A 15,832-nucleotide genomic window follows, 5' to 3' on the forward strand; every position below is an offset into this window, starting at 1 on the left:
GGTTTCCATGAGAGTTTTTAAAAATTATGATTAAGTGAATAAAAGCTACTTACTTATAAAAGGCCTGGTTCTCCACCCCACACTTCCAAAGGTGTTTGCAGGCAGCGGGCGTTGACGTATGGAATGCCAACATGGCTTTTTTCTAATAAAAAATACAAAACAAACAGGGCATGTTAAACATAGTTTCTGTTTTTCATCTTTTTCTTTCAAGTATTTACCCATTTGTATCTCGACACCTACCAAACCTATTTGAAACAACTTGTGCATTACTACGTTCTTAAAAGTGTTGCTGAAATGGCACCCTCCCCCCACACCCTTTGCAGACATCACTCATCTATGTAGGCCCTGTTTCTGACAAAAAGCAGCCTCACAATTTTCAACTCTCCAGGCATCGCCTACCTCTCAATCAGACTTGGATTCGTTCAAAAACGTATTTGCCCACCTTGAATAACTCATGCTTGAACTAAAACCTAGGGTCAGGAGATTCCCCAAACCTCCTGACCTAGTTCTGAGGCTCAGTTTTGGTATCGGTCTCCTTCCAAATGCGCTCCCTGCTAAACCCAACCTAGCCTGGTAACTCCTTTATTTTAAGGCTCCGGGGTCTTATAGACTCTGTTTATAAAACTCTAACCATCACTGGTTGATACAAGCTTTGTAAATATTCTTCACTTGTTTCATGAATCTGTATTTTAGCAAATTACAGAGGTAGGGGAAGTCCCAGTTGCTAAATCTCAAGTCTACCCCAGTCTATTTTTTACACATGAGCATTCACTCAACATTACTCTTCATTCTTAAATGTATAAATCCAATGTTTACTTGTTTACCTCTTAAATATTCTCAGCATACAGCTTCCATTATCAGCACAACTTTAAAGTCATGGTCTTTGGGGGCTACAATGCTAAAGGCACATTTTATGCTTGAATCTCTTATAGTGTGCATGCACACACACGCACACACAATAACAGAGTTAGAAAAGCAGTGTCTGACCTCCTTCTGGGTACCAATCACGTAAAATGTCTTCCCTTCAAACTTCAATTTGCAGACATCCGGCCTAAGAAAAGAAAACCTCTTTGAGTGAATAGAAAAAATAAACGTGGCAACTGACCAAGGTACCTGGCTTTCCCACAGGAAAGCGGCTGATGCCTAAATGCCAAGCAGACTGCACTGAAACTAGATATTATCTTATCATCGGTGGAGGCTTAATGAGCAGCAAAAAAACCCCGAGAGAATTATACAGCAATTTCTTCCCAAGAGAGGACCCACAGGCAGCTCAGAACTATTGATTCCATATTTTACAGTTAAGCTGCACCTTTCTCCCAAAGAACTCTAGAGGTCCCATGAACATGAATGACCCAAACAGCATGAATTGGCCAGCCCACTGTGCAAGGCAGGAAGAAGGTTATTTCAGATTCAGTTAATGAAATGACATGTATTCACAATATCTGTTCCCTCATCCTTTCACATCACCTCTGAGAAGCACACACACCACACTGTGCAATTCTCATTCCTGCTCTCCCTGTTTACAGAAGAGTATTTCATTTTATACTGAGATGCTCAAAATTGGGAGGACAGCTTGATGAATGGACATCTGAAGGAGTTACTTGATTAAAATCTGCCTGAAATGTAGACCCCAGGTCACCATCTTGGTGAGCAAGTATGTGTGAAGAGAAGAGAGGCTTCTATTTTTATTCCTTTGATCTAATTCCTTAGATAGTGATGTGGGCCCCTGTGCTTTTCCTGGGGGGAAAAGAACAGTGAGGTCACATTAAGATGTTTTAATTTAGGTAGAGGATTTGTAAAAGTCACAAAGCTCAATGGATGTTTAAAAACAAACAAACAAGTAAAACAAAAAACCCTGAGGGATTAATGTGAGAAGAAAATTTGTTTTTGTAACAATACGTCGATGTTAGAAACACATGTGCCTAGCAGAGCTGGGAAGATTGGAGTTGGCATCAGCACCTCACCAGGAACACCAATATACAGAAGCCAAAACCAAATGGTTGGATTTTCCTTTTCAGCTCTTCAATGTGCACAAGAAGATACTGGGGTCCAAAGAAGGGAGAGACTCGCAGTTAATCTGCACTTGAGACATGTCTAGTTCTAACCTAAGTACTCTAGAGCTCAAGCAATTCAAAATCTGAGAATCTAACCCCTACGGTGGGATGGAGAGAGTAGCCACATTACCTACCCATGCTCCCCAAAGTCAGTATGGAACTTACTCTGGAACAGAGTTGAAAGTATGAATTGAGTAAAAGGCAATTATAGACAAGGCTAGGAAGATATTTAGAGAAATTGAGCATCTTAAAAAGAGGGTTTATCATGACAAAGAGCAGAAGGTGGAGGGAGAGGAGTGGACATTAGCTGACTAATGCTAATCTAAGAGAGAAGGCTTGAAAAGAAGGGGGCGCTAAGAGGAGAACGCTAAGGGGGGGGGGGCTCCTCGATAATGAGGTGCTAAAAGAAACCCTGAAGCTATAGAACCATGAACTAAGACTCAGGCAAGTGCAAGAGAGCATTTCCAACTCAGACGGAGATGGATGCCCACTGGCCCATCAAGAGGAGCTTCAGATTCAAGCTCTCAAGACAAAGGAGTGAGCCTACCACCCAGTGAGACACAACAGGGGTGACAAGCCTGTCAGGACCATCAGAGAGGGAACCGCATCAAGCTGAAGATATGAACAAGATGCCCTTTCCAATATCCCATCACACGCACCATGTTCAGCCTTCTCACTCTTTACCAAAACCATTTGGCTCCCTGCTTGGACAGAGTGGGTGCTGCAGGTGGCCTGCCCCGCTACATCGTCCCACTGCTTTACTGACACAACCTAGGTTTTTCCCTTCCTGAGGGTCACGTGTTCATGCAGATCATGCTCTTCTTAGTCCCAAGAGGATGAATCGTTGATTCACCCCCCCCCCCCCCCCCGGTCAGGAGTTCCCAGTCTTCTGGGAAGGACTGGTTTAAGTAGGCACAAGCCCGTGTGACCCAAGCCTGCCCCGTCAGATACACAGGGAGCCTCCCACAGGGCTTCTGGAAGGTTGTCCTTGCTGCAATAGCAGACACACGGGGGGCTGCTCTCCTCCAGGCTCTGGGCGCTGCTGTGTGAAGATGTAAAGGCCAGAGCTGCATATAAGACCATGTCATTCTATGAGCCTGGGAATAAAAGCTACCACCCTGTAATGGCAAAGAAGAAACTAGAGAGACCCAAGTCCTGCACAGTACTGTTGGGCAGTTAAGTTAAAGGACCATGGATGGTGCGATCTCTGGAACTTGCTGTGTGAGATAATCAGTCCTCTTATTTGTAAGCCATGGTGAGCAGACATTACTGTTGCTCTGACCAAAAGCATCTTCACTGATACACTGGAAAAGGAAAGGTAAGTCTGCAGCAAGGACTCAACAGAATAGAGCGAAGCGACTGGGAGGGACTGGTCCTGAGTTGCTCGAGGGAATCTGAACCTTTACCCGCCCTGCCCCACCCCGGTCAGCGCAGAAGCGACTGGTGAGGAAACGCTGGACGCCTTCTGTCTGGAGGCAGAGCCCCTGAGCCTGGGCACACCCCAGGTTTCCTGAGGGGACTCCTCAGCTGGACAAATCTGATTCCCTCCTAAAATAGGGCAAAAATAAAATTAAAAAATAAATAAATAAAAAATAAAACAGGGTAACCTAGATTAGGTTTCCTTTATAGATAATAAATCCCTTTGTAATGAAGTTCCAAGGCAAAGAAATGAACACCAGGCACTCTACCTGGCATTTCCTAAAAAAAACATCAAAGGTAGGGAATGAAAAACAAGATTAAGAAAAATGGTAAGCCAGCTTTCCAAAGAAGCACTCACCACTTTATCAAATGGATCCTCTTATTTCCCTGGAACACCACAAAGCCTGCAGCAGTGAATCCCAAAAATGTTGTTGTGCCTGTTGAATCCTGGCGGGGGGGAAAGGAAATAAAAAATATTTGGTTTGAGGAATATAAATGATACGTGGTACACTTATTCATCCTCACCCTGGGTTACTTTCAGGTTAATTCTAATGTCTGTAGCAATAAACTAAGCTTCTGAGATGGGATTTCCAAAGCTACTGCTTCTAAAATCTGGGTGAGGTCTGGGAATATGTCGCTTTTCCTTTTGAGGAAAGACCTTCCGCCTCTGCAGGAACCTCCTGGGAAGGTACAGATCAGTCCCAAACCACCGCTATGTCTACTTCCAAATGTCTCCGGGGCCGCCAGACTTCTCAGCTCTGCCTTGCAATGTGGACAAAGTGTTCTTGGTTGTCATTAGCCCTGAAACTAAAGATGCTATGAAACCAAAGCCCTGAGCATCTAATTGAGCTTGATTCAATCCCACACAGGATTTCTGGCAATTTTAATATAAAAATATTTCCTACTTTGCTTCCAGCTGAACCAGGAAAACTAAACATTAATAAGTAAAGCCAAAGGAACAACAAAAAATCTAGTAATAAACAGAGAGGCTTGGATTTCTGGATAAAATCTAATTCACTAAATGGACTAATCTAATTTATACCATGACTAGGAAGAGGCTCTGGCAAATATTCTAAAATAACTGTGGGCAGACCACAAGATGCATGTGCCAGTGTGGACAACTACCACCGGCTCTCAGCCTCGGCTACACATTGGAGTCCTCCAGAGGGCCTGGTCTGCACCCCAAGAGATCCTGATGGCACTGGGCAGTAGGAGTTTAGGAGGCTCCCCACGTGCCTGTAATGAGGAGCCAGAGCCTGTAGGACTGGCACTTGACCAACTACTACTTACTATCCAGTCCCATCTGAGTAAAGAAATGTTCTGATAAGACTCAAAAACATACCTTAAGAGCCTGACTGACATAAATGCTTAATTTAGGATTTGCGTTAGAACCTGGTTAATACATACTAATTTAAGGCATGGAAAGGAGAACACTTTTCACAAAACATTTCTGGGAAATATGTGCATGAGGATCACTTTGGGAATTTGTTTAAAAGGCTGATTTGCCAGCTGCAACCCAGTGATTCTGCAGAGTAGCCCTGAGGTGAGGCCCAGGTGATTCTGATACACATGGCCTGTGACACATGCTTGAGAGAAACACTGTCAGATAATATGAGTAAAGGAAAAAAACACACAAATACTCCTAATGTCAAAATATAATTGTAAATCCTTCTTTTCTTCCACTTCCTCATTTTTTAAGATTGCATTCTTGCTGGCAGTGGCCTTAAAAATAAACGTTAGGACCCTGTGATTTCTCAGGGGTAAAACCATCCACTTGATGGATGAATGAATCCATGTATGTTAATTTAGGGATATGTGGCTACTACATAGCAGTTAGCAAGCAATGGGTAGACTCCAAAGGAGAAAACCAACTGCTGAAACCTGTGACTGCAGCCCACTGTCGTCCTTTCCAATTAGGGGTGGTGGGTCAGGCTCTGGAAATGTCCTGTGAGGGGTCTGCCAGGCAGACGCAACAATTAACTCTTTTTGAACAAAACAATCTTTATCGACCCACTGTGAGGGCCAGTTACCTTGCATGGGTGGGGATCCACTCCATAGGTTTCCAAAGTATGAGCTTTCAGGAGTAAGTTAAATTCAGCAACTGGTGGGCTCTGGCCTCTAAAATCACACAAGAAAAGTTATGGAGTTAATATGGAAAATAACAGAAACATGGAGTCCCTTCATTCAATAAAATGTAATATCCTAAAGTAAATAAAGAGCAAAATCCCTGCACAAATATTAATCAGTAAGACTGATCATTACTTCTCACCATGAGGTGCCCTTTGCCAAGGAATCTGAGCTCCTGTCCCCTGGCTGATGGTTCCACAAAAAACCCGCAAGTACTCGGAGGACACCAGTGACCTGTACACTTAATCAAGGTGCTCAAGTTACTGATAAGTAGGTCCTTGGAAATGCAATCTTATGAAATAAAACTCAGCATCTGTTCTTTCCAACTCATTTAAAAAGATTACCCAGGGTAAATGACACTCCTTCTTGCTCAGGGTAGAAAGTGGCAATCCTGTCACCCCATCAACAAGCCTAAACAGAGCCATCTGAGTAAGAAAGAGCCGCTGACCATTCCACTGGAAAGCCCTGGATTTTGAAAGGAAATCTCAGCCACTAGTCCCAGCACTGTCCTCCCGGGTGGTAAACAAGGTCTTGGTCTCAAGGGGACAAAAGAGGCTACAAATATAGATGGCTGTGAAAGCCCCTTTGGGGCCAGCTTCCCAGCCAGGACTGTGGAGCATGTCAAAGGCTCCGCTCAGACTGACATCAATAGGCCACGTGTATCTCAGAGGAGCTGAACTACGCCCCGAGGGTGAGCACATAACCCTAACAGCCAGGAAGAGCCTAAGGAAGACAACAGGAATTCACTTCTAGTTCCAAAAGGCAAAGCTATATTGCAAGGTTGGATCTATTTCCACCTAAGCTTCTCCGAAAAGATAATTTCCTCCTCGACCCCTCAAGGCAGCTGAGAATCATCACCGGGCCCTCAAATCAAAACAGCCTCCCCCCTACCTTCTCCCTAAAGCCTTTGGAGATCTTCCCTTTACCCAGAGTACAACTTCCAGCTTGATCATTTATTCTTCATCTGTGTGCATCCTGTTTTTCATGCCGTTTATAAGTTTTTGTCAATTAAATATTTCATTTTCAATGTAATAGCTACAGGCATACCTCAGTTTATTGTGCTTTGCTTTATTGCACTTCACGGATTTTGCGGGGTTTTTTTACAAATTGGAGGTTTTTGGCAACCCTGCATTAAGCAAGTCTATGGGCACCATTTGTCCAACAGTATTTGCTCACTTTGTGTCTCTGTGTCACCTTTTAGTAATTCTCACGATATTTCAAACCTTTTTATTACTATTACATTCATTATGGTGATCTGTGATCTTTGATGTTACTATTTTAATTATTTTGGGGCACCACATATTTCACCCATATAAGGTGAATTTAATCAATATATATGTGTGTTCTACACATTCCCCCATACCTCTTCCTCTCTTCAGGTCTCCCTCTTCCCTGAGACAAACAATATTGAAATTAAGCCAATTAATAACCCTACAGTGGCCTCTAGGAATCCAACTGAAAGAGTCCATTGATGTGGCAAACTTCATTGTTACTTTAAGAAATTGCCTTGGCACCCTAATCTTCAGCAGCCAGCACCCTCATCAGTAGTCGTCAGCTCTCCATCAGCAAAAAGATGGTGACTCGCCGCAGGCTCAGAGGGTGGTAAGATTTTTTTTAGCAATAAAGTATTTTTAATTAAGTATGTACATTTTTAAGCCTAATACTATTCACACTTAATAGACTACAGTACAGTGTAAACATAACTTTTATATGCACTGGGAAACTAAAAAATTCATATGGCTTATTTGCTTGCTATTGTCTAGAATCAAACCTGGAATACCTCTAAGGTATGTCTGTATTTGGTTCTTGAAATAGTTGTTTGTTCTTATTTTATGAAAAATAAACTCTTATTATTACCCTTATATCTCTTATATATACTTTTAAAGTTCAACCTTGTTCACTCTATTATTGCTCCTTTCTTGGTGATGGTCCCTTCATTTTCGGAGTCAGAGTGTCTTACTGATTGAACTGATGTTTCCTTAAGTGCTTGATGATCCTTGGTTGGACAGTCATCTTTAGGTTTGATGTTATTTATTGAATGCAGCAGTCCCCAAAGGTTGTAGGGAAGGATGGGATGTGCCATGTGGGAAGTGTGTGTCAGTAATTTGATTTCAGGCTGAAGCTTCTAGTTCCTTCTGGGTCTTGTCCCCTACACAGGGTACCCCCAGCTCAAACCTGGAAGCAGAGGAAGGGGTGAGAGCTGCCCAGCTGCTCCAAATGCAGGTGCCCACTCACCATGACGGCCACTGTGTATCTGTTGCCTGGAGCACCCAGAACCTCTCCTACCGTATGTATGTGTTTGCCCTGGATTTCCTCTGTTTCCTGTCTTCCAGAGATACCTCAGGACTGATCCAAAGGTGGCATTCTTCCCTGTATCCACTTTCTAGTACCTTTTCTATTACCCACAGGGACTTGGAAAAGGAAGGGAAGGTAGCCACATATGCTACCTGTTTCTTTTAGCAGGAGAGAGAGTTTTTAAATCCATCCTTTACAGAATATATTCCTGAGGAATTAACTCAAACCCCTGCTTTAGAAAAATAAAGTCTTTCTAAGGCTTTCAGGATTTCCTCTTTAGTCAGTGTTCTGAAAGTTCACCGATGAGGTATAAAAGGAGCATCTTTATTTATTCACCCTGATCAGCACTGTGGGCCCTTTCAATCCAACAGCTTCTATTGTGCTTTGACCATTTATTTTTTTTTTTTTCAAGTCACAGCCATAATAATTTTTTTTATATATATAAAGTAACAATAGATTTTAAAAAGTCACCAACTATATTGATGGGGATAGAGAAAAGGATTTTTTAAAAGTTTTCTCAGTATATACAGGTATTTCTTTCTCCATAGCATTCTTATAAATTCTTAAAGTAGTATCTTACTTCCCAGCAGGAAATAAAGATAGTTATTAAATGTCAATAAAGCTTTATTGGAACATGGCCACACCCATTCATTTGCATGCTGTCAATGCTACAAGGGCAAAACTGAACAACGGCAAAGACACCATATGTCCTGCGAAACCTAAAGTATTTACTAAGTGGCCTAGTACAGAAAAAGTTAGCCGAACCCTGGTCTGGGAACTGAACACAGGAATGGGGAATAATTGAAGCTATATCTCCTTGATTCCACAGGACAATACAGAAATAGCACCTACCTCCAGGATTTGGTGTAAAGACCAAGCAGTTAACAGACAGCAAGCAGCTAGAGTAGCGCCTGGCACAGAGCATAGGTTCCCCTTAGCCCTGCACATGACTCACAGAAATATGACATTGGGGGAAATGCCAGGCAGCACGTCAAGATTTTTACAGCAAAGCAAAGGCCCCTCTTTAAAGTAAAAGTCCTCCAATTGTTATTGTTTGCGTTGGGTTAGCCTGCAGATCTCCAATGGCCGGGCATTGAAAAGATTTCATCTAAAAAGCCACGCACGGAGAGAGGCTAACTACAGATGTTCAGAGATGGGGGTTCAAAGCCAGTGGAGGAGAGCTGCAGACTCAGGAGCACTAGAAACTCTTTTAACCCCCTCACTCACTGAGGAAGAAACTGTTTAATGATCAGGCTTTCAGAAAGAGGCTGAGATCAATTAAATAGAAATGCTTTGTTTTATTCCCTCAAATCCCTCACTGGACATTTGTTTCTGGCAAAAACTCTGTTGGGTAATGGAAAATAATGATTTCCTAGCCTTTAAATCTTGCATCAGGAACTGTTCTGAGGTTAATAGTGTCTCTAATGAGACATTTAGAAATAAAAAACAGTGATTAGTTGAATTATTTTTTAAGACCTAACAGTTCTCTAAAGATATGCTTCTGTGGTAAATTAGGTGAGGCCAAGTAATTATGTATTTAGCTGTATAGCTCCCTTCTGCCCATCCTGAGTACTTTTTGCCAAAGGGAGCACTCTCTCTCTTATTGATCTGCCTTTAGCATTCCATTACATAGAGTGCAAAAACATATAGTGTTCCAAAAAGGAATGTAAATTATTAGTGGACATTAATTGTGGAATAAGGTGTGGATCTTGCCAGCAATGATCTGGACTGTTCAGGGCCCAGATGGCACGGAAGGGGGTGGATTTGGCTCCACCTGATTCATCTGGGTCTATGAGCTCTAGAATTAAACTCATGGGTAGAAGACCAATGTAATGGTCTTCTATAGCAAAGAAGCATTCTCAACTTGAGTTAGGTTCATTTTTTTCTGCAACTTGGTTGCAACTTTTGTTAGATTTTGCTCACCACTGGCTTCAAATGTGTGACTGACCTCAGGACTTGCCCTGTGGCAGGGCTTGGGATCTTAGCACCCATGAGACTCTGGAGAACTCTCTATATTTTATAGCCTGGCTGCCAATGTTTGAGCTGCAGGGCATCTTTGCTCTGTAGTATCACCCCTGGCTCTCTGCATTTCAGACCTTTTATCCTCCTGTGGTCCTATCCCTGCCATTGGCAAGAGCTGCCCGGCCCTGGTTGAAGGTCTGGAGTGCCTCAGAAGGATTTCACTCAGCTCTCCCATCCTGTCCAGCTTCAGCACACTGCCCCTATTCACTCAGTGAAGGCCAGGGGCCAAATGGTGGAAAGGTACAACTCACTCTGTCACTGCTGTCTTTGGGGTCCCAATCAGCCAAGCCAGCCTAGTCATGGCCTATTCCTCTTCTTCCTACCACACCTCCAAAAGTGAAAGCAGCTGCAGGTCTCCACTCTCCTCAGGATGATGACCTGGATTTTAGTACATTTGGATTTCTTTGTATACTCAGCAATCAGACAGGTTTTACAAATATGATTTTGGGGGTTTATGTAGTTTGTTGATGTTATCTTGGTGTTGGGGGGACATCAATGCCTCATGCTTTTCTATATCCTAACTGGAAGTGAGAGTCCCCAGTCTCTCACCTCTGATTCTTTATTTATAGAGGAACATTATCTCTGGCAAACTCCTTGAGTTTGGACCATTCGGGACCATTTCTATGCAGAGCATTAGAGAGAACACTGCAAATCGGGATAAATGCCATGCTATGAGGAAAGCAGTGATGATGCCCTGAAGCCAGGCAAAGACAAGACTTAGAGAGAGCAGTAACTGAGAGAGATATCAGAGCACTGTACAGGAAAACTCAGGTTTCAGGTCAAGGTCTATTGCTTCATAATTGTGTAGCCTTGGATAAGTTAATCTCTCCTGCTTTTCTTTCTTATTGGTGAAAGAAGGTGGTGGCAAAGTCAATACCAGTGGAGGCAGAAAGTGAATGAGGATGATGGTGATTCGGAAGCAAATGATTCTTAAAGGCCCTGCTGCTTAGCTCTAGCTGAGTGCTCCCATAGAGGGGTCGGGGCCTAGTGTTACCAAATCACCCAGTTATGAGTAAAGCTGGAACTTGTGTAAAATGATTCCATTTTTAAAAACTATTATTTGGACCCAAAAATATACATCTGGGCCAGAGTGTAGTCCAAGGGCTGTCATTTTATAATCCCTGCTTTGAACTCTGAGTCCCTCAAGTGTAATGATTGGGCATCAAGTTTCTTTGCTTTGGGCTAGTGACCTCTTGATATTCAAAGGCTCTGAATGGTAGTTATAGCTGTGTATGACTAATAAAAAGTAGGAAGCAAATTCACTGCTGCTTCATGAATATTGTCTTTCAGATAAAATTTTTCAAAACATGAAGTTATGGAGGTGTACAGATGATGAAGGGGATCCCAGCTTGGTGGTGAAGCACCTAAAGATCACTGAGCCAGGTCCCCCAGCACTTCTATGGCTCCTGACAGTTTCCCTTCAATAAATATTTATTGTATGAATGGATGGAAGGATAGACGCATAAATATATGGGTGAATCATGGATGGGTACATAGATGGCTGGACAGATGGACAGACGCATGGATAAATCATGGATGGTTTGTGAATGGACAGATGGATAAGTAGATAAATACACTGTTACGGTCTCATCAAAAGTTCAAAAGGTCTTTGACTCTACGTATGACCTAGAATCATGTTTCAGGGGTGATCAAAGATGTATTTAGAAATAGCTGACTCCAGCTGTTGATACTACCCCTCGCTCTTTTTGCATAGCCATCTCATACTTCAGTGCCACTGCTCTTTCTCCCTTCAAGTCACTTTATCCAGATTTCATCTGTATAAAAAAAACGTCGATGGCTTAGGTGAGCATATCATGTGCCCCTGGCCCAACCCTCCCTAGAAAAGTCCCTGACTCTGGGCCACATAAAGCAAGGATTTAGATATTAGAGGAGGAGCATGTGATGCCAAATCATTGTCTTCCCATTCCTAATAAAGGTGTTACACCAACTAACAACAGAGAATGGAAATGGATTTGATAAGTTACCAGGGAGAGGGATTCTGGGGTTTTGGAATGAGAGACTTGAGAAAGCAAAGGACACAGGGAGAGGGGGAGGAAAGATGACAGAGGGAAAGCACATTTGAAGAAAGATTAGAGCTACAAAATAACCTGACATTTCCCCTCTTCCTTTTACACAATAAACACTCTTCTCAAAACTGCACAAGAGCATTTCCTAAGGAGGCCCTTGTGATCTATTCATCACAAGCATAGGTAGAAGGTGTTTATCATAGCAGGGCACTTATTTCTAGAAACTATAAATCCTTGCAAGGAAGCCATGGCATATGGTTTACAGAGAATGCAAGTTTTGAGAAATAAAAAGAGATAATGACTGGATAAAACACACTCAGTGTCATTATTCCGTCCAGCACAAACCTCACTGCATTAGATCATTGTGGTGGTGGATAATTGGATAGTTTTTCTGCTTTTTAAGGGCAAGGAACATAGTAATCCCCCCTTATCTGTGGGGGATTTGTTCCAAAAATCCCAGGGGATGCCTGAAACCACAGACCGTACCAAAACCCTACATATACTAGTCTTTTTCCTATACATACATACCTATAATAAAGTTTAGTTTATAAATTAGGCACAACAACAGAGTCACAACAATAACTAATAATAGAACAATTATAACAATACTATAATAAAAGTTATGTGAATCTGGCCCGTTCTCTCTCTCTCTCTCTCTCTCTCTCTCTCTCTCTCTCTCTCTCTCTCTCTCTCTCACACACACACACACACACACACACACACACACACACACAAAATAGCTTATTGTACTCCACTCACCCATCTTCTTGTGACGGTGTGAGGTGATACCCTAGATAAAGGGATGACTCATGTCCCTGGGACAGAGCAGGATGGCATGAGGTTTCATCACACTATTCAGAACTTAACACTTATGAATTGTTTATTTCTGAAAATTTCCATTTAATATTTTTGGACCAAGTCTGACCGTGAGTAACTGAAACCGTGGAGAGTGAAACTGTAGATAAAGGGGGGCTACCGTACTTCCTCAAAATCACTTCACCACCAACTGAGTTTTGTGGACACTTAAAAGATGAGGACCTATGACTGAGGCTAATGCAAGTATGTTTACCTCTACTAAGAAACTTGCTGACCTGGTAATGAGAGGACTAGCTGAGCAGAGACTCTAGGAAAACCTTCAGAAAAGCGTATCGGGTTTCTGATACTGAAATCAAGCTCATTCTTGACCTTCAACCCTGTAAGTGCCCTGGGGACTAACGGAGTGGGTTAGTCCCTCTGAACCCAGGGGGCCGTGAGTAAAGCTGTGGAAACAGAAACCAAGAAGAGTCCAAAGTAACAGAACTGTCATGTCCCCAGGAATTGTGGCAATGGCTTAGCACAGCTACCAGAGGCTCCAGGGGGAGACAGGACCTATTTCTAAAACAGTCCTAGTAGCAGGGCCTCATCTCTGCACACCAAACTCAAATGAAATCTGTAAATTACAGGCGATTCTCTTTTACACATAGTTTTAAGAACACACATGGATCTTGTCTTAAAATTATCTATGGAGGTAGAAGAATGAAGCAGAAATTGATTCTAGACCTGCTCTGCCACATGTTTAGAACAGAAGTCAGTGAACTGGAACCCATGAGTCAAATCTGGCCCACCATCTGTTTTGTCAATAAAGTTTTATTGAATAATAGCCCACTTATTTATGTATTGTCTATATCTTTTTTTTTTTCTCTACAACAGCAGAGCTGAGTAGCTTCAATAAAGACCATATAGCCCAAAAAGCCAAAAAGTCGAAAAAATAAAAACCAAATTAATGACATCTGATCTAGAAGAATTATTCAGCCTTAGTAGGTTTTTGCACTGACATCTATTCAATAATGTGAATCACACATCTCATCCTCTAGCTCACAGGATATTATGAGGCCCAAAGCTGCCTCTTTAAAGTCATTCTAAATAAAAGTCCATTATCTTTACACATATTAGAATGGCCAAAACCCAGAGCACTGAAAACACCAAGTGCTGACAAAGATGTGGAGCAATAGAAACTCTCACTCATTGCTGGTGTGAATGCAAAATAGTTTAGCTACTTTAGAAGACAGTTTGGTAGTTGCTTACAAAACAAAATATAGTCTAACCATATAATCCAGCAATCGCTCTCCTTGGTATCTGCCCAAAGTAGGTTAAAACATATGCCCACCAAAACCTGCCTGGGTGTTTATAGCAGCTTCACGCGCAAGTGCAAACCTTGGCAGCAACCAAGATGTCCTTCAGTGCGGTGAATAGACCAAAAGTGTGTTGCTGCAGGGGTGCGGGGGGATGAGCAGGTAGAGCGCAGAGGATTTTTAGGGCGGCGAAAGCATTCCGCACGATGCTCTATTGGGGGATGCGTGTCAGTATACTATTGTGCAAACGCACAGAATATACGACACCAAGAGTGAACCCCAAGGTAAACTACGGACTCTGGGTGATGGCGATGTGTCCATGTAGGTTCATCAACTGTAACAAATGTGCCACTCCGGTGGGGGGACATGGATATTGGGGGAGGCTACGCAGAGGGTAAAGGGAAAATCTCTGTGCCTTCCACAGAATCTACTCTAAAAATTAAAGTCTATTTTTTAAAAACTATTAGTTAATGATACTGTGAAGGCCATTAAGAGCTATTTACCAGCAGCTGTTTCCAGTTTACACCTTCTTGGACACCTCAAAAATTGCAGTTCCTTGCTCTTGGGTAGGGCCATGTGACTAGTCACGGCCATAGTGGTTAAGTGGAAGCCACGTGCATCACTTTCAAGCTGAAGCAACACCTTCCAGATCTCTCTTTTCCCTTTGGCTCAACAACTGGCAAAGTCAAGCCTGGGCTGGCCCTAGCGGTGAAGACGGACAGAGCCCCACGCCCTCCAGCCCTCCACACACACACCCACCCCTCCACACACACCGCTACCCCTCCACACACACACACCCCTCCACACACACCCCCACCCCTCCACACACACACACCCCTCCACACACACCGCCACCCCTCCACACACACACACACACACACACACCCACCCCTCCACACACACACACACACCCCTCCACACACACCCCCACCCCTCCACACACACCGCCACCCCTCCACACACACACACACACACACACACCCACCCCTCCACACACACACACACCCCCCTCCACACACACCCCCACCCCTCCACACACACCCCCACCCTCCACACACACACACACCCCTCCACACCACCCTCACCCCTCCACACACACACACACCCCTCCACACACACACACACCCCTCCACACACACACACCCCTCCACACACACACCCCTCCACACACACACACACACCCCCCTCCACACACACACACCCCTCCACACACACTCCTACCCCTCCACACACCCCACACCTCCGCTGACATCTGGTAGACACACAGCACAGGAAGAAAAAAGCTTTTCTTGTTCTAAACCATTGAGCTTTGGGGGTTGTTTCCTCAGCAAAATCTAGTTATTCTTGACTGACAAAGAGATGATCAATAAACTAGATTTGTGAAACTGTGACTTCTCCCTACCGTCCTGTTCAGTCAAAGATATGGCACATTTAAGGAAGCAAGGAGTGAATTCCAATCTTCACCCACAAATGAAAGAAGTCTGAGCACTTAATACTTACTAAAATCTTGGTCTTCTATTTTCAAGCACCTCAGAACTCCAAGGAGCCTCTCCCACGTGTCCCTCCCCTACAGGGGCCTCTGCTCGTGCCTGCCAGGCCATCCTAGCCCTCACTCCAGGCAGCAGCAGCCTCCCGGGCGGGCAGGGGGCTCCTCCTTCCCCCGGGTCAATCTTCCCCCAAGATTCACCGCCTTTGTCCCTTCCTCGGGGAGCACGGGGGACCGATTCTAATCAAGTGAAAAAGGCTGGAGAAGGCTGTGAAAGCCACAGGTGAAAAT

At 43.5% G+C, this 15,832-nt stretch overlaps 1 protein-coding gene across 1 annotated transcript in view; it reads right to left on the reverse strand.

Annotated features, from left to right (window-relative positions):
- The window catches only part of FRMD3 (FERM domain containing 3), a 200,269-nt gene that overhangs the window by 44,484 nt on the left and 139,953 nt on the right, over positions 1 to 15,832 (reverse strand). Inside the window, exons 7-10 of the mRNA XM_016222937.2 lie at positions 5,504 to 5,591; positions 3,832 to 3,920; positions 988 to 1,051; positions 54 to 142 (exon numbers count right to left, since the gene is read on the reverse strand). Coding sequence (XP_016078423.2) covers positions 54 to 142; positions 988 to 1,051; positions 3,832 to 3,920; positions 5,504 to 5,591 — 330 coding nt within the window. The remainder of the gene's footprint in view (positions 1 to 53; positions 143 to 987; positions 1,052 to 3,831; positions 3,921 to 5,503; positions 5,592 to 15,832) is intronic.

The sequence above is a fragment of the Miniopterus natalensis genome, chromosome 12 (genome assembly GCF_054644295.1).
Source record: "Miniopterus natalensis isolate mMinNat1 chromosome 12, mMinNat1.hap1, whole genome shotgun sequence".
Taxonomy (NCBI): Eukaryota; Metazoa; Chordata; class Mammalia; order Chiroptera; family Miniopteridae; genus Miniopterus; species Miniopterus natalensis.